Source organism: Coturnix japonica, chromosome 4 (assembly GCF_001577835.2).
Source record: "Coturnix japonica isolate 7356 chromosome 4, Coturnix japonica 2.1, whole genome shotgun sequence".
Classification (NCBI taxonomy): Eukaryota; Metazoa; Chordata; class Aves; order Galliformes; family Phasianidae; genus Coturnix; species Coturnix japonica.
The window spans coordinates 21,134,491-21,154,241 of record NC_029519.1 but is presented as its reverse complement, the minus strand read 5'-3'; the positions used below and the strand labels follow the sequence as shown (position 1 = coordinate 21,154,241).

Here is a 19,751-nt window from a genome sequence, read left to right as displayed (position 1 = left end):
TTACTTAAGATCCTTAGAATTCTGTCTGAAAGCTAAGCATCCAATAGTGAACTCTAATCCATGCTTCACAAGACAGGATGAAAATGAAGATAAATAGCCGAGATAAATTTTGCCTCATTTGTATAAGCAGTAGCAAAATTTGGTACCTTGTAGTCTTCCTCCAGAAAGAACATCAATGCTTAACTGCAGGAAATAATATAGATCAGAAGTGGTGAGAACAGCCTCTCCCACATAAAAATAAGAATTCAAGGAAAAAATAATAATAATAATAAAAGGACTTTTTCCCCCACTACAAGAAAGCATTATCAAGCTTACAGCTCTCTACCAGACCAGTTACCACATTAGATTAAAGAAAAAAAGACCATACAAAAAAATTAACAGAATGACTAGCAATTTGATTTTTAACCAAACCTACCCGTGGGTAAAACCAGGAACAGGTTACAGCTTGGGTTTATAATGAAACTGAATTTGACCCTTCCCATAAAGACTATTCCTGTTTCTACAAGAAGCAAAGCACAACACAGGTACTCAGACTTTCTCACAATTCAATTGTATTTATTGCAAGGCAATATTTTGCATGCTATCCAATCAGTTCATTGATATTGGCAAAAAAATAGTTCCATGTTTATAACAAAGAGCAAAATTTTATTATTGTCCTCCGACTAGCAGTTTTAATTACAAATTACCAGCTTTTAGCATCGTTTTGTTGTTTCTGCTCATAAAATATATGAATACTAAATTGAGCTTAAGTATTCAAAGTTTGTAATTGCCCATCAAATATATTGTCTAAGGAGTTACCGTGAACTTCATTCTAACACATACTTAAAAACATATGCATACATTGATATTATATGCACACACATTAACACTTTCCTCTGCACCATCAACTTCTCCGTAGGGCTCAAAAAAAAGAATAAAAAATCCAGTAAAAGATATTTTTTTTTCCATTTATTATGTGGAACTATTTCACACATTTTTAAAACAACAAATTCTCAACTGTGGACATTGCCACAGTGGCAACACACCAACATTTCTCCCATATGTTCATTTAAGTCTTATATTTTGTGCTGTTTGCAAAGGCTGAGGAACATTCATTGGCATCTCACCAGTGTCCCCCTGAGAACAGCAGACGGAGGCACAGGAGTCTCTTCTCCCTCTTCCTCTGAATTAGGAGAAAATATGAGAAAGCATAAACGGAAGAAAAATGACTTTCAGGGGTAACAGAAAGAATGAAATGGCATTGCTAGGCAGAAAAAAAAGTAATGGACAGAAATGAAATCTCAGTTTTCATTTGCAAAATCAGGACCTAAATATCACAGAACTGCCTTAAATTAAAAGGCAATAAAAATGGGCATGACTCAGCTATGCTTGACCAATAGCAGAGGTCTCAACATCATTCCTGTAAGGCACCACCACATCCATGCAGACAAAAGGCAGACAACCCTTCCATCAGGAAAAGTGCTGTATCACATCACCCTCTGATGGTACTCCATGGGGGCCACAACAATTAAGTTTAATTTAAAAATCTGGAGAGACTGAGTGATGGATACACAAAACTAAGAGATGAAGTAAGAGAAAAGGAAAGAGAGGAGAAAAAAAAAAAAGGAAAAAAAAGAAACCCACAGAACCTTATTGATACTATTTTGTTGAAATACACCAACAGCATTCAGCCTTTCCTGTCCTCTTCTCCATGTTCCTCCAGCTGAGGAGATGCTCAAGAATGAATCGTCTGAAAGGCAATACATACAGAGTGCTAACTATGGTGGGCTTTTCTTGCCTGTGGTGAATCAGGAATATTTTTCCCTCTTGGATGCACAGCAAAATAAATAAATCCTTAAACACTGTCCCAGTTTCTTCCTCTATTATACAGAACAGCAACTGGGAAATGTTGTACATTTTGCTAACTTTGTTCAGAGTCAGACACAGGTTTCTTACTTGCCAGATGTAGTCAAAATAGTATAAAAGCTGACAGTATCAACTGAAAAAGTTCAGTGCTGCAGCTTTAATTTATATCAGAGCTACAATAGGTTTCTGAATGTTATGCTTCTTCAATGTATTTGTTAAAGAAAATGTAGCACAGACAACAAATAAAAAGACAACAAAAACGCTTTCAAAAAACTTGCTCTATACATAGAACACTCAACTTTCGTAGACAAGTCAGGCCTGTCTTGCAAACATAGGCTTCCTAAAAGTTGTTTTAGGAAGTGCAGCAAGTACCCTCCAGACTCAGGGGGGAGCTGCAGGATTTTTTCCTGAGCACAGTATGGCTTGTAGCCAAAGGAGTAATTTAGTGAAGGTTTTGGCCAAGCAGGAAAGCACTCAATTTCTTCTGCCATTCATTTAGACCCACAAGGAAACTGAGACAGGAAGTTAGACTTCCAGATAATAGGAGTGTTCCTAATGATGTACGTTGGCTTGTGACTCAGAACAGTTCCTCTATGCTTGCCCTTGCTGCGCCATCCCATTCCTATGATTTTCCCATTGCAAAGGGGGAATGACAACAAAAACATTTTTTAGATGAGTTTCCCTCTGCAACCAATTGAATGTGACCCATGATTTTAAAACATCACATCACAAAAACTAGTTACAATGGAGGCAAGATGCAACCAGATACAACACACTTAAAAAATAAACAAACAATAACCCTACATTTAATTTTTTCTCAGGTACAAATTCTAACCTTATTGAAGTGAACTTCACCACATCACTCATCTTACTAGAAGTAAGAAGAGATCCTAAAAGGAACTGCAGTCTAGATGAAGAATTCCACCTTAAAAATTGCAGCGCACACACACAATGCATTTAATTTCCCTGCATAAATGTGTTAGGAAAAACAAATTGGATTTAAAAAAACTAGGAGAGCAGTTTATAAGGGGGGGGGGGGTACAAAAAAAACACTCTTTGACTGCTGTGGATCCCCACCTTAGGCAGAGTTCTCTACCATGCAGTGCACACGGCCCAGGCCAGTTACACATCCCTGGTGCAGACTCTTCCACATCTCACTTACAGGACCTGCTAGATTGTGTGGCAAGAAACAAGGTAGTGTTACCCTTAGCATGAAGATCCAAGCAAAGATAATTACTTCCCCTGGACAAACCTAACAGAAATAAAAGTCTTACAAACTTTCATACATGCCATCTAGATTTGTAAGCTATAGTATGTTAACAGATGAAACAGCTACTGAACAGTCCACAGCTGTATGAAAAAGTAAAAATGTAAGACCTGTGTGAGAAGAATTGCTCCATATTTATCTGAATGACATGTCAGAACAGCCTACCACTAGAAATTCTAATATGCCTATCAATGTTTTAATTAGAAGTTATTGCCCTTGAAGCAGCTGAATACAGACAGCAGTTTGATCTCCAGTCAGCAGCAGAGGGCTCAGCACAGGATAAGCTTTTTGTTCAACACCTCAGTGTTTACCTGCTTGTCTGTCTTCTGGCAGATAACCCACACTGCATTCTGTGCTGTATGCCTATTTTGCATGACTTCTCTCAGCACCTAGATAGCCTGGACCACAAGTACCTGGGTCTTTTCAGCACAGGTGGGGGGGGGACGGACGACACCAACAGCAACAAAAAAAAAGAAACAGGAAGGGAAACTAAATTCAAAACTGATTCTGAAGAGAAGGTGCAGTGCATGCTTGGCCGTGCATTCTGTACTCTATCAGCACAGGAACAAGTCAGTACCTCTCTGAGATCCTGCAGTGCCTCTTCCCTTGTAGCCAACAGCCAGCTGTTGGCAGGGTTTATCTTGGTACCTCAACAGCCATAAAGAACTAAAAGGAATCAGAACTGATTAGCACATAAGAATGGGGACGCTAATTTGTTTCCTTAGCACATGCAAATAGATCCAATATCTTATCTAGATCTTCACTGATTTCAGTGACACATCATCTGCTCATTGGAGAGAACAGGATTCCTCTACTGGAATGACCTAGGACATATTAGGTCAATAAAGCCAAGCCAGAGGACATGAGTACTAACCAAGGGCAAAGTTTTTATTCTTATACAATATTCTGCATTTAAAAATTAATGCTTATAGTAATATCTGATTATTATTTCCTTAGTGTCTTTAGTTTGAGCTCATTCATTCTTTGATAAGACACACAAAAGATTTATATTTATAATCAACATGTCTTTGACTATGTAGCATCATCAGGTCTAGAATGACTAGATGAATGAATCAGCAAAAAAAAACCACTGTGCATGCTGTGAAATTACATACCAAAATATAAGTAAGCATAATGGATTGTTTAAAAAAAATAAAACACAACTTCAGCTGATTCCACACATTATTGACTTAAATCACCAAAGAATATATAGTATTTCTCTCGAGATAATTTCACTTTTCAGCTTCCTCAAAATATAGAATACATCTATAAACATCACTACTGATCAAAGAGGCGTCTCCATACTTGGCTCTTTTTCAGAAAAGAAAAGGAAACTTGTGTTACTTTTATTTATCCAAGCTTCACTTTTGCAGACATAGCAACTGTGATCCATCACATTTAATTCAACTACTCCCAACATAAAGGTGCTATCAATGAAAACAGGTCTCAATTGGGTTTCTATGTTTACAACCATATTCCACGGGTCAAAAGGTTTCATCCTTGAGAACACAGATCGAAGACTGAAAAAAAAGAAACAGCACTCCTATATTTTCTCTTCCCCACTCCTCTCACTGCTATCCAGAGAGCAAGAGGTCCTTCTTCATGGAAACAGTCCAGTTTCACAACCCTTTTCATGATGGGCAAAGATTTTTCTCCTTCCTTCCTCTGCAAAATAACCCCAGAAAATTTTATAACTAAATCCAAACAAAGAACTTTCTTCAAACAGGCATCCTCAGACAACTCTAGTACCATATGCCACCTGCATTTCCCACTAAGGATGTGAAGGAAGTTCAAAACACTGAAGAACCTGTATTAGAAAGAAGACAGATGTTTGGAAACATGAAAGTAATGAATTGTGTGGTTAAATATGAGATTTTATTCACACCCCAGTTCAGCAAGAGAGAACCTGCAATCACAAGGTCACTGAACATCAAAATTTCACAATGTTCCTGTGTTAGAGGACAATAGCAGAAACTGGGGCAAAAAAAAAAATCCATCCACACTAATGCAAAAGGCATGTGAGAACATGAATACAAGCAAGCCATGGCCCAAGCACACAGGAGTGAATTAGTCAGCCCTGCACTTTACTACTTATTTACCTATAAAAATTATCTTTGAAGTAACTTGAAACCTTCCCACCAAGATCTATAGCCTTCAGATCAGGCTTAAGACACAGATTAACACATTTCCCAGTGCAGCAAAAAAAGAAAGAAAAAGAAACAAAGGCACAACCTGTATACGCAACTTTCAAGATCTTTTAATCTACAGGCATATATATACTTCAGCAATACTTCCTTAGGTAATCAGTTAAGCATGTGCACACATGCATCTAAAGGCAAGCATGTAAGTGCTGCAGTTACATGGAGAACTTCAAAAGAAATAATCTGTACACATTAGATAAATGTAGCTTTTTGCACTTGCATACATTTGTCTTCATGAAATATTATGATGCCTCTGCATACTATCTATCTATCTATATATATGTATACACACACACACACTATTGCAGAGGCATATTATTATGACTTGAAATTCATTCACTTCCCAAAAGATCCAAATTTCACTTATCTACAAGGCATACTACAAGACCTGAGTTTCTGAAATACCATTTGGGAAAGGCTTAGGAACAAAGGAACTGCAGCACTGGATCACATCCAAGGCCCTGTTTGACAGCAGTCACTACCAGCTGCTTCAGAGAGGAACAAGAATATGATGGGGGAATGAGGATAAACTTGCCACACGCTTGAGTTCATCCTGATTTCCAGATACTAAAAGCTGGCTTAAACTCTGAAGCCCGAGATATAATATCTACTTACAATGTTATCACTATCAGTTATCAAAGCTTTGAATTCGCCTCCTGTCTATGTAGATGTCAAATCCCATATCGGAACACTGCCTCAGTAGCATCCTATAACAGATTTCAACCTAAAAAAAGACAGCAAAAAAAGTTGGAAAAAAACAAACAAAAAAAAAAAAACAAAAAAAACCAAGAAACAACTCCTTTGACTCAGTCCTGAACTTCACAAAGTTAGATCTTAATTCTTCCTGTATAAGTCCTTTAAATTTAAGGTTTATCATGTCCCTTCTTCATAATTTTCCATTCACCAAGTTGAACTTTTATTCCATTTTCATCAGTTTTTCCAATAACTTATCCTTCACTGCATAAAACACCAGCACGAACCTGATTCTTTAGCTATTTTAAATTCTTATTCTTTGTCTGGGAGTACATTGGCTGGCGTGTTTCAATAATTCCTTTCCATGCACAAAAGATTAATCCATAATAGTTTTCAGAACCTAATGCTTTATGCTATATCAATAACAACAGAGTACAGGTTCCAGAATTTAGTTCTAAATCAATAGTTTTGTACAACAGCACGGTTAAAAGCTGCTAAGTCTTTGTCTATGATGACAAAAGTGTCGGCATATGGATAAAGGTTCCAGTACTGAAGATCTCTAAAAGATGGGTAACGTGGCAACTTTGCACATAAACATACTCTTAGTTAAAAAGGGGTTAAGCAGATTGCCTGAACACAAAAGACCTAATTTATCAATTGACCACTTCATGCACACACTTCTAAGTATGAAAACAGCTGTCAAGGAATGAAGTTTAACCCACCTGCAAATCAAACTGAGGTAAGAGCACAATCATAAGAGAAGTGTCAAATAAGGAGAAATGCAAGTTCAAGTAAAAAATGAAAATGTATGCAAATTTGTTTTAAGGACATTTTACCAGATGGAGAAATTGGGCAGTTCATCATCGTGTTCTCACACCCGCTGAGTTGTTCTAAAACTACTCTCCCCAAAAGCAAATGTAATTGGCTGAGCAATAAACTGTTTAAATGAATCTTTTTAAGAACCATTGGAAATTATTTTCTTTATGTCTGAGTTCATCATCTGGATACACAGAAAAGTTTTGTAACTTGGCCAGTATTTCCAGAATTGCTATGCCCTTTTCAAAGTCCTTTCTTCATTACTGGGGAAAGAGGAAAAACGTTGAAGATCTTCAGTGAAATAACACCTATGACAGTAGGATTGTATCTAACAAGCATCTGTTACAATGTCAGACACCAATAAAATGGGCTTACTTTTATTTGATAGCAATTAGTGTTATTACTAGGAATACATTTAACTACTGCAACCAGCAGGAGCATAACAAAACACATACGCACAGCTATTTTGATATATTCCTCTCAGCCACCGTCCGTGCTACTGCACTTCTAAGATGAGATATTTAAGCTACACTATAGAGCTCAAAGTAGCCATGGAACACCATGTGGTTGAAGAAGCACTGGTACCTTTTAAATGCAGCCATCTATCTTTACCACTCCACTTCTGCAGGAAAATGACTGAAATTGACCAAAACAGATTATTTCTAGACTCAAATCTCACTGCACAGAAAATAAATTTGCAATCAATACCTTTCCATGTGTGTGCTCTGATGTGATTTTGCTGAGTTACAAGGCTACTAATCCTTACAGTGCTGCTACACATCTGATATTTGGTCAGTGGTACATAAGAATACAAACCTAGAAACCTCTGAACATCTGACCCACTAAATGTGCCACTAGACTGATAGGGACAGTCCTAACACAGCTGAACTCTATTTTGCAATTCTGTTCTAAAATTTAATTTGCTACCTAATTTACACAAAATTTAAGCAAAGTTACAATCTGTTATGTTTCACATAACAGAAACTGTTGCTAAGAATGTTCATACATTTTAAATGACTAAAACTATATCTCAGACCAGGCATATTGTTCTGTCGTTGTCTATAATTGTGAAAATGAACTAATAAAACCTCCAAATAGTTTTCCAGTCAATTATTTCTCTTCCTAAACACTAAAACATGAAAGCTAGCTATATACACACTATGCATCCCATTACGCATCACATTCTACATAACCCTAGGCAGAAGTAAAAAATAAAAAATAAGGAGCTATTCTAGAGAAAAAAAAGAAAGAAAAAAAAAAAGAAATAATTTGGGGGTATTTTGGGCTTCTTGCTTATATCTGTTTTTAAACATTAAAAGAGAAACCACAAACTTACATTCTGAAGTATTATTGCTCTGTAAGAGCTATCCACACTCAAAAATTCTCAGACACGATGCTTGCAGGTTTATAGCCACACCAAATACTCACACATAGACCACAATGCAGGCAACTGGTACGAGTAAGAATTGCCTCTGAAGCAGCCTGCTACATCAACCACCCATTCCAACTTTCTCAGGGCTACACCATAGGCTATCTGTATATGTCCATGGCACAGCCTTCACCTTCACAGTCCCCAGCTCAGTCTCTTCTGATGTATTATTATTATTATTATACAAGCTTAAAATTTCAAGTACTTTTAGTTCTCCTATTGTTTGGGGAGGATTGTCTTCACATCAGATCATACTATTTAAGCAGAGAAGTTATACCTGAACCTTCTGTTTCTGTTCCGCACAAGTGGATATATCAGAATTCAACATGCACCATTTAACAGATCACTGACAGTCCACTTAGTACACTTCCAGTTTTAGGCATCTGACAACACTTGACCCATCCACCCTTCTCGTTTCTAGCTAAAGACTTGGCTGTCCAGTTGCTTTGCTACAGAACCATCAGAATACCAGAGGATAATCTTACAGAAAGCTACACATAAAGGAAATAATTGCTACCTGCAAGCCAGACAAGAATAAATTAAGGGCTGTACAGTCACAGATGTACAATTATGATGGATAAACAGAGATTATGAAATAGAGAGAGAATAAATGATGAGTGCTCACCAATGTTGAGGCTCGCTGTAAAGATAAATGCTCACCAATGTTAAGGCTTGCTGCAAAACTCCACACAGGAGTAATCTCCAGAAAGAGATCCTGCCTTAGTGGTGGTCAGCCCTTAAATGAGATCTAGGAGAGGTGGAGTGAAGCTCCACCCCTTCTGGGAGCACAGCTGAATTACCTTCACCTGTGCTCCTGCAGTTGACTCATTGCTCGCCTCAGATGGTTTAATCAGAGATTCAGGCTGTGATCAACAGTTTCCCATACAAGGGTACATAAAGAGAATCCTACTGGACAGGCAGTGCAGGAAAAAGCAAGGAAACACATTCAGTAAAGGGGAATCCAAAAGCAAGGAAATTTGTCATAGGAACAATGAAAGAGGTTGAAAAAAGTAAAAGATAAGCAGCAGATATGAAGAGTGAACAGCCATTAAAACACATCAACAAATCAACAGTTGGCATTTTCTTAGCAAAGAAAAATGTCATAGGAAGATATAACTAAAAATACACAAAGGTTTTTCTAGTCACACTTCCATGACTGCAACTCTGACAGGATGTAGTAGGGAGGAAGACAGAGGCTGTTTGCAATCATGGGTGGGAGAAATAGACTGTACTACAGTAACACACAGCCCTGCCAGGGGAAATGCAATACTGGAAAGCCAATTTCCAGCTCTTCAGAGTTAGTCAACAAAACCCTGTGGGAAACCATAAAGGACAAGGCAGCAAACAGAGCTTGCAGATCTTTAAGGAAGCTTTCCCTAGGGCACAAGACCTCTCCAACTCCAAGTGGAAGAAGTCAGGAAAGGAAGGCAAGAGACAGGTACTGCTGAACTGGGACCTGCTGGTCATACTAGAAAGCAAGAAGAAAATGCACAGATAGTGAAAGCTGGGACAGAGGATTATAGGGATGCTGCGCAGGGTTGGGGTCAGGAAGACCAAGGCCCAGCTGGAACTGAACTTGGCAAAGGATACAAAGAAGAACAAGAAGGGCTTGCATAGGTACATCAAACAGAAAAGGAAAGACCAAGAAGGTGTAACCCCACTCCTAGTGACCAATACACTCAAGCTAGTAACAATGGACAAGGAGAAGGCTGAGGTACTCAACAACCTTTTTTGATCACTCTTCACTGGCAACTGCTCTTCACATGTCCCTGAAGAGGGCAGTTTGGAAGGCGGAGACTAGTGGAGCAATGGCCCTCTTGCTGTAAGTGAAGACCAGATTTGCAACTGCCTAAGGAACACGAACAACAATAAGTCTATGAGTCCAGTATAAGATGCATCCCCTGAGGGAATCGGCTGATGTAGTCACCAGTGCACTTTTGGTGATACTTGAAAAGTCATGACAATAAGGTGAAGCCCCTGGTCACCAGAAAAAAGGCATCCATTTTCAAGAAGGATAAGAAGGATGACCCAAGAAGCAGCCAACTTGTTAGGTGCCACATCTGCTGGGGAAGATCTTGGAAAAGATACTCCTGGAAGCAATGCTAAGGCACATGGAAGACTTGGAGCTGATCAAGATACCAGTATGGCTCCACCATGGGGAAGTCATGCTCAGCCAATCTAGTGACCTTCTATGATGGCATAACTGCATGAGAATCACTGATGTCATCTATCTGGACCTCAGTGAGGCCTTTGATACAGTCCCTCAAAACATCCTTCTCTCCAAATTGGAAATATATGGATTTGATGGATAGATTGATCTATGGACAAGGAATTGGTTGCAAGATCATACCCAGAGAGTGGTGTTCAGTGGTTCAATGTTCAGATGGAGATCTACAATACGTGGTCTCCTTCAGGGGTCAGTTCTGGAACCGATGCTCTTTAATATCTTCATCAATGACATTGACAATGAGATTGAATGTTTGCCTTCACTAGGTTTGCAGACTGTACCCCAAGCTGTGGGGTACAGTCAACATGCCTGAGGGATGGGATACTGTCCAGAGACCCAGACAGGCTCAAACAGTGGGCCCAGGTGAATCTCATGAGATTCAACAAATTCAAGTGCAAGGTCTTGAACATGAGTTGTGGCAACCTCAAAAATCAATGCAAGACAAAAGGACTGATAATAGCCCTGCCAAAAAGGACATTAGAGTACCCGTGGATGGTAAGTTGAACATGAGGCAGCAATGCTGACATCACAGCCCAGAAAACTAACCATATCCTGGGCTGCAGCAAAAGAAGCATAGCCAGCAGGTCAAGGAGTGTGATCCTGTCCCTCTAATCTGCACAAATGAGGCCACACCCAGAGTTCCAGATGTGGAATCCCCAGTGGAGGAGAGATATGGACCTATTGGAGCATATCCAGAGGAGGGTCGAAAAAATGATCCAAGGGGCGGCACATCTTCCCTACAAGGATAGGCTGAGAGAGTTGGGGCTGTTCTGCCTGGAGAAAGCTCTGAGGAGACCTTACTGTGGCCTTTCAATATCTAAAGGGGGGGTATAAGAAATAAGGGGACTCTTTGGCAGGGTCTTTTGTGATAGGATAAGGGGAAATGCTTTCCAACCAAAGGAGGGGAGATTTAGATCGGATATAAGGAAGATTTTTACAATTAGGATGGCAAAGCACTGGATCAGGCTGCCTGGAGAGGTGGTGGAATCCCCATCCCTGGAAACATTTAGTGTCAGACAGGAGGGGCTCTGAGATACATATCTAGATGAACAGGTGTCCCTGTTCATTGCAGGGTAGTCTGAAGTCCCTTCCAACGCAAATGATTCTAGCACAAGAATGAAGTACAATAGATGGCTCTAAGGATGCAGAGAAAAGCTTGACAAATGCTATGAAATGCTGCCCATCCTTCCAAAAGTTTTGAAAGCCCAAAGCTTACATTTGCTCTGGTATACACTTAGATATCTTTCCTTCAGTTTAAAAAAAAAAAAAAAAAGTTAAAAAAAAAAATGTTGTGTAACAACTTTTTTCAGCATACTATAAATCTACTCTTCATGAATCTACAGCTAGACTATAAAACCTAGCTGAGTTTAAGGATAAACACACATTATGTAAACAAAGAAGAGAGATTTCTCCCCTTGTTTAGTTTATTCACTGTTATAAAATTTAGAGTACTGTAATGCATCCAGGAGAAAAAAAAAGACAAAGAAAAAAAAAGTCTGTTTTCCTCCTCAAAGTCATCTGTGCCTGCAAGAGCCAGAAGTTGACTCTTCCACTTTTACAGCCCTTCTGTCAATACCATGCACTACAGATGCAACCGTTTCTCTCCAAAAAGAAGTGAATGGAATTATGTCATAAGCCTATCAACTCTGTTTTCCAGAGGGGCAATAAGAATGACATAAGGCAGACATCCAGGTGTGGTGAATGTTTCTGAGCTTGCCTGGGGGACCTCATTCGAGGCTCAGTTAGGTTTGTCAATTAGGCTTGTTTTGCAGTGGTGTAATACCACTCCTTGCAGGTCACTTGGTTTGACACACCGGAAATATATTCAGAAACAGATCCCTATGGAAAGTGGTCTGGACATGAAATTGAGCTCTTGGCATGGAAGGATATTCACAAAGTTAGCAAGTCAAACGTGTTTACTATAGTCTTCCCAGAGTTTCACTATTGAAATAATCTTTTCAGTAAAGTGGGGAACTTCATGTTCATGCGAACTTTTTATAAGATATTGAGATACCACATTAAAGAGCATCACGGAGAAAGTAATGACATAGAACTCAAAAAATTGAATATGACTTAAAACCTAACTTTTTCAGTAGTCTGATTTAACCTGTAAGTGAATTCACAGCAGGATGGAGGCCATTTGGGACAGACCATTTTAAAAACTGTTTCAGCTGTCTACACTGTATGTTTGCCACATGAACAACCACAGTTCTGTCAGTTTGGCAGCTGACATTGGAGGTACAACCTCTATATTAGTATGAACTGCTCAAGATATCATGCTGAGTTTACTGTATGAGTGAAAAAAAAATAATAAATGAAAGATCTCCACTATATAAATGACGCAGCAGATTCAAGCATATAACAAGAGGTTTCAAGAAACTTTGCATTACCAGACTACATATTAGTATACTTACAGCATGCACCTCAATATTAAAACACCATCCAAAATACCTCAAACCCTTCTAACTTCTTCCAAAGTGAAATATCTCCAGGAAAAAATGTTAAAGGAGTAACAGATGCAGATATACACCAAAGCGAAGCCTTGTTTCCTAATTTTTCACAAATCAACAAAGGTATTTTAATTGGATGATCACACCAGAATATCACTCAGCCATTCTCTGTTGTTTTCTTTTTTAAAGAAGCAAAACAAAGGCATTCTAAAAACTTTACTACCAACTAAGGGCAGGCTATCAGCGAGTGTTACAGGATGGGAAATCCTTTTCCTACCCATCTCTTTACATTTCTCAATCAATATTCTTAATACATTATAGGCTGCGGTAAGGGCAGAAAAAGTAAAATCCAGAGATAAACATAGGTGATGCTGCAATTTGAGATGCTTGACGCTGCCCATTTAAATCTAACTAAACATTTTAATCTTTGTAGTTGTACTTGCTGTATATATACATGATCTATATTGCTAATATACTCTTTAAAGCCTGACACTGGGATGAGCATGGCATTCCCGGTTTCACATCTTCCAGCAAATTAGATCTTGGAAGATAAACTAAGAATGCCTTACACTTGAACTTCACAATGGTAAACACTGAGGGCAATATCCTGCAGAGAGACACAGGGAAATATCTGAGACATCAGAGGCACAGAAACCACATTACATCACATCCCGCTGTTAGAGAATGCCAGGAGACTTGTTAGAAGGAGAAGCAGCATGACCCAGAATTCATCCCTAGGTTAAAGACTGCAGAAAAACACACAGGAAACCACACAACTCATCAAGTTAATCTCCTCGGTGTCAACAGCTTCCTTACCTACAGTTCTCCTAAGCAGCACCACAACAGTACTTCCCCAAGCACCTCTTCTTCAGCCCCTTGCTCCCAGGGCTCTCAAGGTGCTGGCTTCACTGCTGACACTCAAGCGTGGGTTTATTGCAAAACAGCTGCTGTTTGGGATTTTTTTTAATGCAGCTGAGAACATCAGTTCCAGAAAAAAAAAAAAAAACCACAAGAACTCTTAACCCTACTGTGCATCTATCAGACCCCTGCTATCTAAGGATTTCAGTTTTCATCAAGCTGGAAATATAGTAAGATAACGTACGCCTCTATAGCATTCTGCATTACACTCTGCTTCTGGGGATTTAACGTCCAAAGAGCAGTATGACTCTAAGCAGGCTAGCCAGAATGAGCCCTTTTCCATTAAGCGTTAAGAAACACACTGAATACTGAAAAACAATTACAAAACATATTTATAAATAACATGTTAGAGACTGTCACTTTCCATTTCTGGTAAGTTTGTCCAGCTCTTCCACAAAAGGGAAAAACAGAGAAAAGAGGAGCCTAACAAAAGAAGCCTGATCCAAGAGAGTTGGGACAACATCTATGAATAATTACCTATATAGAATTATAGCTGATGTATACCTGAGGCCCTTTGTGCTGTTCTTGATGCTGTAGAATCAGGAACATTAACTCATGTGGTTCAAGGAATAAGAACTAAGCAGTAAATGCCACTGAGCGGAGAAAATCAGAATGCAAATCAGTTCTAAAATAAAGGCAAATTCAAATTACATCAGTGTATTTGGGGGCCTCAGTTGTGGCCGGTTTCAAAGGAACTTATTTACTTACAAATTATGGTATGTCAGATTATTCTGGCAGGTTTGTAAAATGTACATGAGGCTCTCTGGAGTTTTTAAATTACTTTGTAAAATCCTAACTGAGTTTGGGTGTTTCTCCCCTTGTGCCAAGTTGCTGAACTTTACTACTAGCTGAGGCCTCACTGTTGTCAGCCTGACTAGTTGAAAAAGAGTAATGTAAATGACTTCCGGCAGCCCTGCACCCATCCCAGAGGATCAGATCAGACCTGGCTGAGACAGAAGATACAACTCTGTATGCTCCTAACAGAGGCTGAGTGTCCACTGCTCTCATCGTCTTTGATGGGGATTGCGGGAATCGGGAATTCACAGACCAGGGCTAATGCAGCCTCCAAGGAAGATCTTGCAGGAAAAGTCATTAGGAAATACTCTTGGAGAATTGGTTTTATTGATAAACTTTGTCATCTTTATTAAAATGATTGGTCCAATGGCACAAATGTAACATGTAGCAGTAAGCGATGTACATTGTCATTCCTGAAGAACTACCATATACTAAAAACATATATATCTTTGAGGGGGCTATTCACTAAATACAGATTATCACAGCAATTGCTTTTAAGACCCACGGGAATGGTATCCAGCTAACTCTTGGTGCACCCAACTGTCTCTCATCACAGTAACATTCAAGCACATCACGAAGCAGCAGCAAGCACTTCCATGAAATACTTAGATGGGCAAAACTTTCCAAACGTATGCCTTTTACTCTAAACAAAACAGTGATGGCAGGGAATTGGCAACACTAATTGTACTCCACAGATTCTTATCATCATCTTTCTCTCATGCATAAGCATAAAACACTGTCGCATACTGCAGTTTCTAATTACTTCCACCATGCAGCAAGAAGTATGAAAAAAAACACCCCTGCAGGTAGAGTGAATACACTTCTCATTAAATAAAACGATGCCTATGAATCTTCCAAAAGAACTAGGGACCAGGAAAGAAAAAAAGATCTCAGCTTAATTATAACCAGCTACGCTTGTTTGTGAGTGCTAATTGGAAAAAAACAACGTTTTGTTTGCAGTCGCTTCTAGTTCTTTTGAACTGGGGCATTCCTCAGCTGCAGGCACGTAAGACCTAACAATTCACACTTCGGAACAAACTATTTTTGTGATTAGGAAAACACAGTGTCTGCATAGTTGGCATATACGTTCACCACATTCTCCTCAATAAATTAAACAAAACCACACAGACACGGCGCACACAACCTTTGACTGAACCAGTCTTCAGCATACAAAGTAACTAATTAATGCAATGGAGATTGCTGGAAAACTGTGGCGCTTATTTAACAATAGAGCTGTCGGGAGCGGACGACCACCGCGTTGTATGGATGAGAGACAGTCGCGTGCTGAAGCGAAGCGGCTCCTAAGGTCAGCGAGAAGGCTGCGGAGAGCGCACGGGCCAACCTCCGTACCTGGCATATGGAAGCTGACGCCTTAAACCAACACCCGTTCATCACAGGACTCCCTGGGATGCGCCCTTCACTCTCCCCGTGCCGCTCGGACACGAGTGGCTCACGCTCCCACCGGACAGCGCGCACGAACGAGGCTGCACACCCGGCACCCGGAGCCCCCGCGCCCCGCCCGACCCCGATGTCAATACTCATCACGGAGCAGCCGGCGCTCAGAGCCCGCCCCGTGCCCGCCCCCAGGAGCCGAGCGCCGGGCTGGGGCCGACAGGTTGCGGTGCGGGAGAACGAGAAGGGGCCGCGGGGGCGGCACCGGGCGGAGCCGCTGTCGCGCTTCGGTGCCGCCCGCGGGGCACGGCTGCGCTCGGTGCGGTGCGGCGACCGCGAGCCTCCGAGCCCCGCGAAGCTCCTCGCGCAACTTCCGCGTACCCGGCCGGCAACGCAGGTCCCGGCCCGCCCGCTCCCCGGGGAGGAGCAGGTGAGGCCCCTCGGCGGCCGGCGGAGTGAAGCCGGGACAAAGTCACCATCTGGGGAGGGGGTGGGGAGCCGCGCCGGGCGGAGAAGTCACTTACCGGCTTTGCAGGGATCCTTATAATCTATCGCCTCGGCTTTATCCTCTTCAGTGAAATCGTAAGTGTAGTCATAATCGAGGGCAGAGCAGGAGGACGGCTTCCCACAGACAGCCCAGGCGGCCAGCCACAGCGCCAGCCGCCAGCAGACCATTTTCATCCTCCCTCGGGCGGAGAGGCGGTGCGCGGAGCGCAGCGGAGTTTAGGCGGGGGGCTCCGCCGGCTTGAGAAAAGGAGGATAAGGGATGGAGGAACCGCAAGTTTGGAGTTGGCTGGGGCTTTGTTTGCTTGTTTGTTTGTTTCCTTCAGCACCTAGAACCGCTGCTCCTTAGGTAGCCCCAGGCAGCATGAGCTCCGCCGCCCCTCCTGCCCGCACCCCGCCGGGCGTGTGGGTGGCTGGGTGCGGGGGTGGGCTCAGGCCGGGAGGTGCCGGCTCTCGGGTCGTCCCTCCGCCTTCGGTGCAGCTCGGGCAAACTTCCCGCCCCGGCGGCGGCCGCTGCCCGCGCCCCGCTCCGCACCCGGCCCGCGCCCCGCCGCGCCGCCGCCCCCGGTCCCGCTGTTGCCGCCGCCGCTGCTGCTGCCGGAAGATGAATCCGGGCTGTACATCAGCGAACTGCCGCGGGGAGAGGGAAAGAGAAAAGAAAGAAGGACGGACGGGAAGAAAAAGGGAGCGGGGGTGGGGGGTCTGCTCCAGCAAAACGCGCAGCCTGAGCGATGGGAGGCGGCAGAGCCAAGTGTCAGGGCCTCCCCCGCCGCGCTCCTACTCTGCGCTCTGTCTCTGGTCTACCCCCCCCCCTTCTCCGTCCCCCTTTAACTTACGACAACCTTACAGGCAACTAACGCACATCGTCAGCATCCTGCTTACTTATTCATACAGTCAGGGTCAGGATCTGGGCTGCTGCCGATCCGCTCCTCCGATAGTCCTACAGCAACACGCGCATTCACCGGCCGCCCCTATCTCCGGAGAGCTCTCTCTCTAGATAAGCGGTGCGCGGCATTTAGACAACAACAAAAGAAGCCAGATCAAATCAAACAACGCGCGGCTCGGCTCCCGGCAGCCAAAAAGCCCGAGGACAGAGAGAAGGGGTGATAGAGGAGGAGGAGAGGGATCAGCTGCGATGGAGGGGACGGGGAAGCAGCGCGGTGCTGGTGTGCTGCTCCCCGTGCAGGCGGCTCCGCAGCGTGAGCCCCATGGGCGGGGGGTGAGGGAGCGGGGGGGAGGGGGAGAAAGAAAAGTTTAAGCGCCCATAGTTTGCTTAAAACAGAGAAAGGCGATTTAAAGGTCCGTTTCTCCGCAGAAGTTCAGCCAAGCAGCTGAAAACCGGCTCCAAAATGAAAGTAAGAACAAACAAACAAACAGAAGGGGAAAAAAAAAATCGAGGCAAAAAAGAAAAAAAAAAAAAGAAAAAAAGTTAATCTGTGATCTCTCAGCCGGGCTTTCCTGTCCTCACGTGGATCGCTGGGAAAGCGGTGGAGGTTTCTCTCCTGAGCGAAGTTTCCGCGCAGCTCCACACCGTCCCGCTGAGCGCTCCGAGCCGCGCGGGGCCGGCGCCGCTTTAAAGCCCGAGGAGGGATCAGCGCGCAAAGCCGCCTTCAGCCGATCAACCTGGGGAGGGAGGGAGCGAGGGAGGGAGCGAGGGGGAGGGCGGAGGGTGGAGATACACTGCTGCTGCTGGAATAAAATAAGATCGAGCGAAAGGAAAAAAGAAAATGTGTGTGTGTATATATATAGGTAGCTAAAGAGCTCCTTGCTTGCTCCCCTCCCCCGAGACGGGCAGCTCCGGTCCTGCAGAACCGTCTGAAACGGTTTCAGACCAAGGTGAGACTTTTGCGTAGCAAACTCTACTCCTCCTCCTCCTTTTTACGAGTTTCCATGGAAAACAGCGGGGTCAGCGGTGGGGGGGTTGCGGGGAGTTCCTGCTGCTCCCACGCCGCCGGGGTGTCACATTTAGCACGGGCTTTTGAAAGGGCTGCCGCGAACCACTGCCTGCGCCTCTTCCGCCGGCTCGAGCCCACACAGACCGCTTCCCAGTCGCCTTTCCCCTGTCGCAGGGGTGGAAATCCAGAGCTCGTCCCTTTCCCCGGGCTGTGCCAGGAGCGTCGCTCCGGGAGCGGCCCCCTCCCCTCGACGGGGAGCTCGGGGCGGTCGGGCAAAGCGCGAATGGGCGCAGCGTGCTGTCACCTCTCTGTGGGCTGAGCTACTGTGAAAGAAAAAGGGTTATACGGGAAGACCCTGTTTTCCACCCTGTCCTCCCACGAGGCTGCCTGGCTGTAGGTAGATGCTGCCACAGCTGTTGGTGCTGTCAGAACTGAAGGGGTGGCACGTGACAGAACTAATCACAGCTTAATAACAGAGCGTGATGAAGACTAGCATAAAGTATGGACAGTGTATGTAAGATGTCCATGCACTGCGCTTCTGTACATATTGGCATCCAAGTTGTGTCTGTGTTTGTCCCTACCCCATCACATTTCTCCATAGCAGAAAGCCAAAGGCCGAGTGGCTGCCACCAACGCTGTGACCACTGCCTTCAGCATCCGATACCAGTTTTCTGTCCCAGCCATGTTTCACAGACCCCCACACACCACCACATTGCTGAAATACCTGGGAAACCTGAAGCCTTTTCCTTTCCCCTCTTCCTCAGAGTAGTTTTCACAGCTAGCAGGGCCAGACTCCAAGGGAGCTTTTGGAGGCCTTTCCCATTGTTGCAGCAGAGCAGGCCTGGTTGGTGGCTGCTTTCACTTGCATGGAGTGGTGCCACCTCCTGCTAAAGACACCAGCTCAATCCAATTGGAAATTAAGTTTGTGTTATTTCCCATGTCAACAAATAGGATGTTTTAACTCAGTGTCAGTAATTCCATGTTAATTTCACACACTGGACCTCCCTGCATTGCTCTGCTTGTTCTGCTGGTCTTGTCCCATATGTGCACCTGTAAAAAATCCATTTTCTCTCCCAGGCCCATGCACCACAATGCAACAACAGAAACACCCTCAGTCCAACAAGCTTCCTTACTAGTCAGCACTGCTGCAGAAACGCTGTCTTTTCTGATTGCTCTGCAGCCAGTCAAGAAGTATACAACAACATGTGATCCGTGCCCACCTCCCAGCAAGGTGACTACAAGGCTGAGCTCCTGCAGCAAGGTGTGGGTCAATGTCTTCCTGCACTGCAGAGCCACCAGGTGCGTGGGGGCAGCAGCCA

At 43.2% G+C, this 19,751-nt stretch overlaps 1 protein-coding gene across 3 annotated transcripts in view; it reads right to left on the bottom strand.

Annotated features, from left to right (window-relative positions):
* TLL1 (tolloid like 1) overlaps positions 1 to 17,853 on the bottom strand; it is a 132,960-nt gene extending 115,107 nt beyond the window's left edge. For 2 of the 3 annotated variants that reach the window (XM_032444243.1, XM_015860962.2), the window contains exon 1: positions 16,558 to 17,853. In XM_032444243.1, the coding sequence (XP_032300134.1) occupies positions 16,558 to 16,714 (157 nt within the window). In that variant the 5' untranslated portion in view covers positions 16,715 to 17,853. The remainder of the gene's footprint in view (positions 1 to 16,557) is intronic. The other variant, XM_015860960.2, reaches the window with a different exon arrangement.
* Positions 17,854 to 19,751: the final 1,898 nt, after the last annotated feature.